General features: G+C 31.2%; 1 protein-coding gene across 2 annotated transcripts; it reads left to right on the top strand.

Moving 5' to 3' along the window:
• Positions 1-6,474: 6,474 nt before the first annotated feature.
• On the top strand, positions 6,475-8,868 carry LOC117925543 (probable glycosyltransferase At5g20260). 2 transcript variants are annotated; one of them, XM_034844570.1, is made up of 4 exons: positions 6,475-6,765; positions 6,860-7,014; positions 7,238-7,607; positions 8,142-8,868. In XM_034844570.1, exons 1-4 carry the CDS (start codon positions 6,520-6,522, stop codon positions 8,802-8,804), a joined length of 1,434 nt encoding a protein of 477 aa, XP_034700461.1. In that variant the 5' UTR covers positions 6,475-6,519; the 3' UTR covers positions 8,805-8,868. The 2 variants fall into 2 exon arrangements, with proteins under 2 accessions (XP_034700461.1, XP_034700462.1); XM_034844571.1 differs by having other exon boundaries at positions 6,863-7,014.
• Positions 8,869-13,541: the final 4,673 nt, after the last annotated feature.

Consider the following 13,541-nt stretch of genomic DNA (forward strand, 5'->3'; position numbering starts at 1 on the left):
TACAACTCAATAGCAAAAGGTAGAAGAAAGTTTGTTGTCATATTGAAAGTTAGATTTATGTCATTATTGTCATTTATGGGTAGTACTACAAAGTTGAAATTTTCATATCCAAGATTAATGAGATAATGATAAAGCAACTCAACGCCTCACATAAATGTATAACTAAGTCATTGAATGTTGTGTTGCTCCCTACTGAAACAACCTTTAATGGAGGAGAGTTGTAAAAAATCCCATTAGGTGCATTGATCATATGACCCTTAATGGAACACAACATTGTGATTGAACTTTTTCTCATTATTGATCCTAAAGCTTAAATGAATGAAGGGAAATTTTAAATATAACAAAAGAGGGAAATTCAAGCCCTTCTACACTTGCTCAACATAAAAAAATATCTTTCCAAGTATTCTACACTCCACCAAGGAATTACTTCTATAAAAAAAAAACTAAAAATTAATATAACAAAAAAGAGAGAACCCATATGAAAAATTTTTAAATTAGAAATACCTAGATGAAAAATGAACATTCCAAAGAGAATTAGATGAGATTTGAACATTTCTCAATAAATAAATAAATAAATAAACAGTATTGATATTTTCATACTTCTTTGTTGAGGAGTTATTGGATTATTATTTATCTCTATTACTACAAAGATTTTATTATAATTAATAGACATTGGATGCTCTAGTCTTTAATTTTCTCAAACAAATCTAAGAAGTCCTTGAGAAGGTTGTGTTTGTTCTTCCTCGTAAACTTGTTTCTACTAGCATGCTACATCAACTCGTTAGAACAAAATTGCAAAAAAATATTGATGTAGCCAAACTCAAAGAGTTGGAAAAAAAGCTTTATGTGTAGAGTATAATTGAAAGAATCACTTTTATATAAGCCATTAACAGAATGCGTATGACATGAGCAATGCCATGTAATATTTGCAAGGATGACTTCTCACCAAAAAAGGTGTGATGTCTTATTTATAGGTAAAAAACAATTGTATGTTTTAAACTATTGAAATAAAAAAAAGAAAAATCACTTAGAGTGTGTTTGATAGTAATTTTTAAAAATATTTTTAGTTTTTTTTAATATTTGAAAATATTTATTTTTTAAGTATTAAAAATGATAGAAACACTTGTGAGAATTACCATTAAATACACTTTTAATATCCAAAATTGATAAACTACAAAAAAAAAAAAAGGTCTTTTCAAACTTTAGGATTAGGCTTCAAAATAACCTACGAATCAAATACAAAAGAAAAATAAAATTTCATCATTAGGTTAAATACCAAATTGATCCAAAAATAAAGCTTCATAAATCATAATTTTTTTTTTATGATTTTAGCAAAACATTAAATCAAACTAAACCTGAAATTGAGTGTGGGGTTAGAACATATATATTTAGCTTTTCCTCATGATGACTATCATATGGTCGGTTACTAGGCTCAACATAACTTGCGTGAGAAAACTCACATTTAACTATTAGACTAGTAAACTTTAAGGACTTCCTATGCACTTTAAATATGGTAGTAAAAATTATGGACAATTTCTACAAAGTAAAAATACAAAAACATATCTAAGAAAAAAAAAATTTTAAGGAAAAAAGTCAATTTGATGCAAGTCTAAGTACAAAAAAATGTGACACCATTTTTAAAAGGCAAAACAAATTGGAAGAGGACTTATTAGATTATTAGTTATCTCTATTTTAAAAAGGATTTTATTAAAATAAATTTTATAGTTAAGAGAGAGAAAAAAAATTGAGATAAGAAAAGCTTATTCCTTTATGTAGTAGTATAAGATCTATAGGTAAGTAAAAAGATTGCTTTACTTTTTCTTTGGTTGAAGCTAAGAAGAAATCAAATTTGAGAAAATTCTTATAAGATGACCATGATGAATTTTGAAATCAAGGAAGGAGAGGTGATACTGGAGATCAAAATGTCAACTACCTCTACCGTTCTAAAGTTGAAGAAGAGAATTGAAGAGGGTTTGAATGTGAGAGTGGGGAGGCAAACTCTATGATTCGATTAGGTGGTTTTAAAGGATGCATACACCATCGCACATTATGACTTCCACAACACAATCAGTATTCATCTTACTACGTCGCAATGGTGAAAATCAAACTATGCTTGAAACCCCAAATCTAAAAATTTTCTTGGAACAATAAAAACCTAATTAGAAGAAGATGAGGAAAAATTAAAAAATAAAATTTTCTTGAACTATGGAAGCCTTTGTTGATGGTTGACAATGATGAAAAATTTTAATATAACCAATGTGATGGAATATTGCAAACAAAGGTGAAGTGGTTCATTTTAGTTTTTATTTCTTTATGGAAAATGAAGTATGAGAGGATGCAATGAAAATGGGGTAAGTTTTTCAAATCGAGGGATAAGGTTTTTCAAAATCTAGTGGTGCTTATGTGGTGTCCACGTGGTACCCATGTAGCAAAATTTGTTGTATTTCTATCTTTACTTTTGGATGTACATTTAAAAAATATATATATATTTTACTAAAAAACCGGTCATTTATGTAGGGTGTGACATCACCTTGTGACACCATAAAATATGGTATTAGATACCATCTTCATCTTCGATAGTCTTCCATTTGAACCCAAACATTACTGTATTGTATACCATCTTCACCTCCCATCTAAACCCAAACATCTATAAAATATATTTTCAACGAGAACGAGAATAAAATCTATAGTTTTTGCTAGCTTATAGTTAAGTAATCCTAGTTTTAATGATAATAAAAAAAAATTAATGATAAAAATATATTTATTGTTCGTATATAAGTGTTTTTGTAATTACAAATATTCCATACGCATAAATTAAGCATGCTCACATATTTAAAAAGCCAATTAAGGCGTAATTCAAGGAGATAACATGGTGCAAGAATACAATGAAAATTCTAGTGAAGACTAAGTTTGAAAATTAAACTTAAAACTCGGTTTAAATGTTTAAAGGTGGATTGAGAGTTGCATTAGCACTTGTGATTGACCTATTGCCTTGTTTCTTGTTGAAAATTGAAAAATCACAAAAAATGGACTATTATTAGTCAAGAGCTTGATCATATAGTTGACCTATTTTATTTGGTTACCTATTTACTAGTTTTTGATCTCTAATGGTTATTGATAATGTATTTAATAATTTGATGAATAATTAGATGGTCCATATATAAATTGTCTCATTCTAAAGAACTCTATCTAATAAATAGTTTGACCCAAAACGTACATATATAATGTGTTAGACATTTATTATTAAATAATTAAATAATTGCATACATTTATAGTCCATTGGATACTTTTTTCGAAGCCACTAAAGCGATCTAGACTTAAACTAAGATTTTTGATTAAAAATACTCCTCTTGAGCCATAGATAATGTACTTATTCTTTGTGAGAGGTTTTTTGGTACCTTTAATTTATTGTCAGTCTTGTGAAATTATGTGGGAATGATTGATTGAACCATATTAAAATTGGACCTTTGCATGTGAAATGTTTTATTTTTATGTTCATGTGCTAATACGTTAGTATTGAAGTTTCTACTTACACAACAAATAATATTAGAGCTCAAATTGAAGATTTATATAAGAGGTAAGGATAAAAAGCACATGAGGATTACAAAATGAATTTTGATTGAAGATATAATTAATTGTTCTTGCATTGAAATGAGATATAAAAAGTATGTAACAAAGAAAAGAAAAATTGACTTGATGGAAATTGATATAAGACAGGTATTGTTGGAGGGTGTTGTAAATTCCTAATTGGTTTATATATATATTGTAAAAAATATTGTGCATAATATTATAGTTTACGAGGGGAAAGTTATGAGATGAAGACAAGGATTAAAATGAAGGGAAATAAAAATTATTTAAGAGAAATTTTAGGACAAAATAGGAAAAAATTTCAAAATTTGGGGATTTTATAGATTTTTTGCCGTGTTATGAGATGAAGACAAGGATTAAATTGTCATGAAAGAAAAATCATTTGGGAGAAATTTCCGGATGAAATCTGAAAATTTCCCATTTTTTTAGGATTTTATCAATTTTTGCCGAAATTTTGGTGATTTTCCCATATTTGGCTCAGTCAACTATTGGTCAACGCTCCCAAAGTCTATTGACCTGTTAAACTGACCCAAAAAATTGTCAGCAAATATACCGAATGGGCTAACTGATCTTAACAATATTTCATGAATAAATTATTTATTATATATTGTTTTAAAAAATAAAAATTTATTAAATGGATTAATTTTAATTATTTTATCTTTAAATTTAATTTAATTTAACTTATTATTTAAAAGACAAAACTATCATATCTTAATAGTTTTTTCAGTATATGTTTTATACCATAATTAAATGCATGAAAAATAAGTATTTATAAATAAAATTATAAACATTTTTTAACTATATATATATATATTTCAAGTTCCGCAATAAAAATAACTTTAACATATATATTATTGTTTCTTTTATAATTTTTTTTTTTGAAGTTTTCTTTAATATATTTTCATAAATTTTGATCAATTTCTGTTTTATTAATATTTTTTATCAAAGTTTTTGTCGATATTTCTTAATATATCTCGTTATATCTGTAAAATTGAATAACTGATATATCTGTAAAAATCAATATTTTCATTATTCGATAAAAATGAGTTTGTAAAGATTATATATAATGTATAAAAATGTGAAAAAGAGTTGAAGATGCTTGATGGAGTGAGGGTTCTTAGTGTATCTATTTTTTTTCATCATTTTTCTATGATATTTTTTTATAATATAATGGGATGGTTCTCACTCATCAATGGATATAAACATAGTCGCCAAACCATGTTAAAAACTCATATTTATGTATTAGCTTCTTATCATGACTAGGGTATTTGTTGTGATTAAGGGTTCAATTTGGATGGAATGGTCTAATTTAACTCAGACATAATCAAACTTTTGAGTAAGATTGGACAATTATTTTCATTATTTAAATTAGACTTGGGTTTAGTTTTTTTTAATTCGAACTCAATTTAGGTTGTATTCGAGTCAATGTTTGGATAACTTGATATTTTTATAATAGTTATAATGTATATTATCTTATATAATAATATTTATATTATTTTTAGATTTTTAAGAAAAAAATATCAAATAATATTATATCATATACTTTTTCATTTTTTGAAAAGATATAAAAATTTATTTTATTTTTTTGTTGCTTTCTTGAAATTTTGTTTTATTCACTATTTAAATTTTGATATAAATATATAGAAAAATGTTTTTTTTTTTTTTTTTAAAAAAACATTATAAATATATTTTGAATTATGCAACTTGGTCAACTTAAAACTAACTCGATCAACTTAAAGTCAAACAAAACTTAGAGAAAACAGCATTTGTATTTGTCGGGCTCCAATCTAGGATAATAAAATATTAATTTATATCACTACACTGGCTTGCGTAAGGCCCAAGGTTTGGTTGGTCTTGTGCCAAACTTCTTCCACCCTTAATTATAACAACTTTAGGCGATTCCTAAAAATGATTTGCATATATATATATATATATGACGTTTTTCTTCTTCCCTTGCAACCTCGCCTGCTTGTACACAAATAACAAACAAAATTTCTCAATGCCGTTACTAAGGAAGAAGATTAAAGAGCAACTGAATGGATGCATGTTTGGTGTTGCGTGGATAAGAAATCAAGGCAAGTCAATTGAATCCAAATCCATTAAGCCAAGCCGGATTTTTAATAATTCTCAGAAGTCTTCATATCACCTTAAGCTCCGCTCTGCTTAGAAGTCCTCTTATGGCCTTTTATTTAACACAAACCCCTATACTTGTCCCACAATTTCCAAAGCTTATACCAGTTTCCATTCGATTTTGGTGGCCTCAGTGTCATTGCTAAAGTTGGACTTTTGACGTTATATGACTTACATTGCAGTCAACCAGCGTGTGATCCAAGACTCGCTTTAAAGCTCTTATAAACATGTGAAAGGCTTTGGGATTGGAGATAAATCAATTCCCTCCTTCCAATGCTTCACTGCTAAATTAATCCTCTTGGGATGGCATGTGAATCGTATTGTTTCTATATTGATTTGTGATAGGACTTAGTTAATTTCAGCATTATGTAACTGGCCAATGTTATCTCAGGCGCTTTCAAGATCACTTAACATAGATAAGATTGGTAGAATTCAGTAAAATTTCAATCAGAATGGCATTTTATGGTGATAGGTTTTTGTCCTTTTCAATGGAAGTTGTATATTCTGATGGTTTTCTCCCCATAAGGCATCCCATAAATTTCATGATCTTTACTGCCAAGTTACTGGTTGACGTAAATTGAAGACTGATTGCCAAGCCAAGAATAAAAGAACTAAGTTAGAAAACTGTTTCCTCGGCTGGAAATAGAGGAAAACCTATTAAATTATTATTTTTTTTCTTTTCTCTTAAGCAAGATTTTGCTAGGCTATATAGCTTCACATGAACCGTATTAGAGGAAAGGAACTAATTAACAAGAAGGGAGTCAACGTGGTTCTGCAGCTTTCAAGCTGCAACCCTGGATAATGGCAGCCCTAAGCAGCTGCCCTGCAACTTTGTTCCTACTTCCAGCTGTTGTTCTTCTTCTTTACCTCTTCTTCTCTCCCTTGAATGAAAATCATCTCACCTACTTCCTCTCTTCTTCCACCGTTTTTAATCCAACAAAGACCAGCCACACCACCCTACCAGAAGTTTTCTTGAATGAATCTCTCTCAGTCTCCATTTATAGAATCAGTAAACAAAAAGCAAGCAGCACTGTCAAAGTGCAAATGGTTGGAAAACTTGACGATGAAAAGCTGCTTAATTTTGAAGCCAACTTTTGGGAATTTCTTCCATCATTACTGATTTTCCCCCCTTCTTGTGCAGAAGATCAAGAGTAGTTTGGCAAGGATTGAAGAAGATTTGGCTAGAGCTAGAGCGGCCATTCGCAAAGCAGTTCGGTCAAAAAACTATTCATCAGATAAGAAAGAGGCTTTCATTCCCAGAGGATGCATCTACAGAAACCCATATGCTTTTCATCAGTTAAAGTCTAGAAGACTCCACAATGTGGTGATATTAGTGACTACATGCTTAGATAGCAATTCAATCCTAGAACACATCATGCAGTTTAATAGACAATGCTGCTATTGATGAATATATGTCTAAAAATCCTAAATGGTTTCTACTTCATGTCAATATTTTTCCACACTGCATGCACTGGAAATGAGTAGCTAACTTTAATTTTCATTTATGTTAAATGATCAGGAGTCATATAGAGATGGTGAAGAGATTCAAGGTATGGACCTACAGAGAAGGAGCGCAGCCCATATTCCATGAAGGGCCATTGACCAACATCTACGCCATAGAGGGGCAGTTCATCGATGAAATGGACTTTATTGTTGGCAAGAGCCCCTTCATTGCAAAACATCCTGATGAGGCACATGCATTTTTCCTACCTCTAAGTGTAGTAAAAGTAGTTCAATTCCTCTACCTCCCCATTACTTCCCCAGAAGACTACTCCCGCAAGCGACTGCAACGCATTGTAACCGACTATGTTAAGGTTGTAGCAGACAAATATCCATACTGGAATAGAAGTGGTGGTGCTGACCATTTCATGGTTTCTTGTCATGACTGGGTATCTTCTTCTTCTCTAGAACCCATGCTTTGTAACTATAAACCTTTTAGTTTTCTTCATGTCATAAAAAACTCAATGTGCCATTAGCCCTCTCTTTCCATCCCTAGCTCTCAATATCTATCATAACTTATGAGGTTATAAACCTTTTAGAATCTATAATTTTGGTAACCAAAATAAATTAATATAGCCATTTATGTAAGATAGCTCAGAATCCATGGCTAGTATAAGGCATTCCAGCATCCAAATATAGTGATGACATGTTATGTTAATTTGGGGTTTCAATTTCAGTATGGAATGAATTGAAATAGATTTCGCCCAAGGAAGAATAATTCAAATATGAAATGGATTAAATCTATTCTTCGTTGGGCCAAATCTATTTCATTCCATATTTTCCACCATATAATTTCAAAATATGAAGTAATTAAATGTATCAAAAGTGAAACAAATATGGACCCATCATTTTCCTTTTTGATTATGGCATTTATCATACATTCATTTCGTGTCTGAATTCTTCCCTTTAACTTGATATTTCAGGCGCCATCCGTTTCATATGCAAACCCTGAGCTATTCAAGAATTTCATCAGGGTCCTTTGCAATGCAAACAGCTCAGAAGGATTCAGGCCAGGAAGAGATGTCTCGCTGCCAGAAGTCAACTTGCCCGCCGGGGAGCTTGGGTCACCACACCTGGGCCAACCCTCAAACAACCGCCCAATCCTGGCCTTTTTTGCCGGAAGAGCCCATGGCAACATCAGGAAAATTTTATTTGAGCATTGGAAGGACCAAGATAATGAAGTACTTGTCCATGAGCGCCTCCATAAAGGCCAAAACTACGCCAAATTAATGGGCCAAAGCAAGTTTTGCCTGTGCCCAAGCGGCTATGAAGTGGCAAGCCCTCGAGTAGTGGAGGCAATTCATGCAGGATGCGTCCCAGTGATAATTTCCAACAACTATTCTTTGCCTTTTAATGACGTCCTTGATTGGAGCCAGTTTTCGATAAAAATTCCAGAAGCAAAGATACCAGAAATTAAAACCATCTTGCTAGGCATTTCAAAAAATAAGTATTTAAAAATGCAGGAAAGGGTGCTAAGAGTGCGGAGGCATTTTGTGCTGAACCGGCCAGCTAGGCCTTTCGATATCATTCATATGATCCTTCACTCATTGTGGCTTAGAAGGCTTAACTTCGGGCTGCCACATTGATTTGTTTGATTGACCTTGTAAAATTGTCTGCATTCATGAAAATCAGGCTTCTATCTTCACCTAGAAAGGCACTATTTTTATTCTCAAAATCCAAGAATATACTTACTAATGAAGAAAACTGAATTATAGAGTCTGTACAGAGGGATACTGTGCTTAATCATTTCAACCCTAAAATGTTAGTTTTAGATAAAGACACCGTTTACCAATTCACTCATGGCCAAAGACAAAGTTCATGCTAGATCTTTAAGAATATGAGCAATCACTCAATATCCAAAAGAAAGAGGAGAAAGCATTCTTAGAATAGACATAAGTTTTTTAGACTACGTGGTTGTAGTTGAAATGGTCTACGGATAGAGGAAATTTCAATTCGAGGGGAAGAAGCCTCACCTCTATTCAAAGTTACAAAGCTTAAACTAAAAATAAGAACACCGGTAAAAATTATGGGTTGAACAATATCAATGCTTTATATATGCCCGTTAATCCTATGCATGTTTCATACTCATTCTAAATAACTTGGACGTTCATGTTCTTTCCTACTTCAATTTAAGGGGGACATATAAATGGAAATAATCAAGGAAATACATAAATTTAAGTATCTATTAAGGGAAATAATTAAGGAGATACTCAAAATCAAATGTATAATGGACATGGATCCTCTTAAATCAATAATGTAGGAATGATGGGAAGACATCAATCTAAGCCCTACATCCATAGGGTGCATACAAAACTATCCTATGGTTACTAGATCTATTGCAACATAAGTATATAAAAAAAAAAAAAATAGATCTAGGTGCTTAGAAAAAACAATAGCTATGATCTAGATGTTCTCAAATCAAATCAATTCCAATTTTTGAAATTGTAAAACTTGAATATCTCACGATCTTTCACCCAGTTGCTCTCTTTTCTGGATCTTGACATGGGAAGATGATGAATCTTCTCTATAGGGATGAGGGCTTGGGTTCCTCTTTCTGAAAGAATGAATGACTCAGGATTCAAGCCTTAAACCTTTGGAGGTTTATATAAGCTTGCCTATGGGTTTAAGTAACTTGAGGCCATCTTGAGCTTAGGTTACTTAATCTAACTTATTGGATCATAATTAATAAATTAGCTCTATTGGACTTCAATTAATTAATTAACCCAATTTAGAAAGATCATTTATGAGCTCTTTTGCAGGCTTATATTTTACCAAAATGCTCTTATGCATACATATGGATAAAGAACCCAAATATCTCTTAAGTAATGTACTACTTAGGAATATAAGTTCGAGTGAGGACCACTTGGACTCATAGGAAAATACTAGATCTTTCATGATCCAATTTTGAAGTTGATTCAACATTTCACTATGAAAATTAATTGCTCTCTAGTATTCTACGACATTAAATCAAGATATGAAGCTCAAGCCAATGACCTACTAATTAACCGCATGCAATCTCCCTATGAATTAGTTCTATAATTTAACGAGGTAGATGCTATCAACCTTTCAAGATTATCTCTACAATTCTTGAGTTTTGGATTCTTTTATTATGTTATCAATTGACATACTTTAGTTTTTCATGAGCATACATCAATTTCCACTTAGGAAATTGTTACAACCATAATTTTCATGATCACAAATCCTTAAAATCACTTAAGGGGACATACTCTTTGAAATCCATGAGATATCATGATACTTATCTTGAGAATACATGTTGCCACCCACTTTAATCAACAATGACCCAATCTATAGAGAATATATATTATCTTAGGGTCTCATTTGTAGGTTAAAACTACTGAAGATCTCAACACTAGCTTTATATTTTCTCAAGGTTGAGAGCTCATGCAACGTAGTAACTTAGTGAGGTCATAACTACTCAATAACCAATGCCATGACTCACCATAGCTCTTATCTAATGTATAACTATACATACTTGTGCACACACCATGTGAACCCTATCCTGATGACCAAAATAAGTCATCCATTCAATTAAGAGGTAGTGCATTACAATGTCAAATTGATTGTCAAAGTTCATAAACTAGTTGTGAACAAGTCATCAATTAACTTGCAAAGAACCTATAACTTGAATCTTTTATACAACTTCTAATGCACCCAAGTTATTTACAATGTAAGTGATGTAGGTTTGAATGCTAAACATGGATAATGCATCAAAATAATAGTAAATAGAAAACCAAAATCATATTATAAATAATAATGAATTCTATTTACTATTACACCAAGTCATATTTTTAAGGTTTTTTTAGGGAAGAAGCTTCACATCTATTTAAAGTCACATGCTCAAACTAAAATTCAAAATACCATAATAACTTTGGGTAGAATAATATCAATGTTCTACATATACCCATTAGTCCTATGTTTCATGCTCGTTCTAAACAAGATGTACATCCACATTCTTCTTTTAGTTTATGGTGGACATATCGAAGAAAATAATCAAGAAAATATATGAAATCAATTATAAATTCTGGGAAATAATCAATGAGATACCCAAAATCAACATGAATCATGTTCAATCAAATGAATAAAGAAAAATAAAATATTTCCTTACTTTTAAGAATTTCCTTATATACCTCATTAGACAATTGTATAAAGTTTGAGAAATAATAGATTTTTTTTTCTATTGTCAAATTATCAAACTCTTTAAAAATAACATCAATTTAATTTTTTAAACTTATAAAATTTTAATTGTTTAATAAATATGCAAATGAAGTGGTGTATCATGCCACCCTCTCTCTCTATTGCTATATAATAAAGTTGCAAGTACTTATTAAAAAAGTGTTCTTATAAAAATGTGTTATATTTAAAAGTTATTATAAATATCTTTATAAATATTCTAATATTTTAAACCTCACGTAATTATGCAGCATATAGTTTTATTGTTATGTTATTCCACCAAATGTATAAAATTAAAGCTTCCGCTAGTAAGTCGATACTTCCACTAATTTTTTAAGGGGCCTGCTTAAAATCCTCACTGATTACTCATGGGAAGTAATTTAATTTTTTCGAAAGGGACAGATTTTATGCTTTCCAAGCAACTTCCGATATTCTATGAAGGGATGCTGGTAAAAACGTTGGCGTCATTCTTGCAACAGACAGTGGCCCAATGGAGGTCAGAAAAGTAAAATATCAAAGTACAAATTTAGAATTCGATCAATTTTACAGTCTCTATGATGATATGGCCGCTACTGATGCGTGAAGGTACAAGAGATGGCCACTGGCAATTTTTTAATTTAAAATAATTGGTGCTTGGTAGTCATTAATTGTGTCAGCTTGGACTTCACTCTGGTTATGAGTCTTGATATTAAGACCCTTTGATCCAAGTGGTTTAGTCAACCTCAGTTCTCTTATTTTATAACATACAAAGTATATATGGGATTTCATTCATTTATGAGACCTTTAATTAGGTGAATGTTTCTAGATACATCTTAACCTTATTATATAAAATTTCTTATAATACAAGTCTTTTTAGCAACTTTTGTGCCATTGCCATTATCGAATTCCGCAATATATACTTCATTTACCACTTGCAGTTTTCAATGCATCGACTCTGAGATATATCACATTAATAAATTGAGATGCTTGAGATGATTTTTTGCATGGAAGTTACATGCATGACTTGCATTTCAATCAAAAGGGAAGCTGCAGGCCCAAGAAGTTTGTGATCCAAGACTCACATACCCTGTGATATTCATTATAGGCTCTTATAAACATGCTCCTACTCCATAAGATAATATATACTGAAACAACTCAATTAATATAGCTTCGGGATTGGAGTTCTGTAGAGTAATCGAATTTCCAAGCTGCAGTAGAGTCCAATTCTTTCTGCATGGAACCTAAGTGAACTTATTTGGGTGGATATATTCTTCTACGTACAGGAAAACCTTTTGTCCTGCTTGCTAATTAATTAGTAACACAAGTCTTATGTATTGTTTATCATCCCTTAGCCATATGATGCATAGCATATTGATAAATCATAACCATGTTTAATTTAAAAGTGACATCTTGTATGAGCACCATATCATGAGATTTCTGAAATGGTAGGTATTGGAATACACCTAAACCAAAATGAAAATTCGATTTTCTGGGATTACAATTCAAGAAATAGAGGTTTGGGTTTGATCCTCAATTTGAGCTAGGCGCAGACTCCCCTTGCCAAGAAAGTTTGATTAATTATTTGGATTAATTTTTTAATGCAGTTGTTGGGCATGATGGAATAAAATTAATTTCATGTTACATAAAGAATTTAATATCCAAAGCAGTGCCTTCTACCAAGTACTGGCCTCTTATTTTTAGCATAATAGGTGAAGCTTTTGTGGATTTTAATTTTCCATTTAATGTTTGCAAATTATGCAAGGCTATATGAGGCCTCAAGCAGGCTTCTTGAGCATGGTATAAGAACTCAACTCATTTCTACAATTTTATGGTTTCTTAATTACAAAGCCAACTTCTCCCTTTTTGTTTATCACAAGGATGCTATCAAGCTACATTTTTTGGTCTTTATTGATAGTGCCATCATTATTAGTAATTGCTTTAACTCAATTGCTCAAATTATTTAAACTCTCTCTAAAATTTTCTGTCAAAGATTTGAGTGTTTTGCATTATTTTTTAGGCATCGAAGTTATTTCCAAACCGTGGTCTATTTCTTACCCAACAAAAATACCTTTAAGATCTTTTTGAGCACACACACATGGATGGTGCTAAATCTGTCAATACTCCTATATCAACCATTAACACTTCTATTTTAC

The sequence above is a fragment of the Vitis riparia genome, chromosome 11, assembly GCF_004353265.1.
Source record: "Vitis riparia cultivar Riparia Gloire de Montpellier isolate 1030 chromosome 11, EGFV_Vit.rip_1.0, whole genome shotgun sequence".
NCBI lineage: Eukaryota > Viridiplantae > Streptophyta > Magnoliopsida > Vitales > Vitaceae > Vitis > Vitis riparia.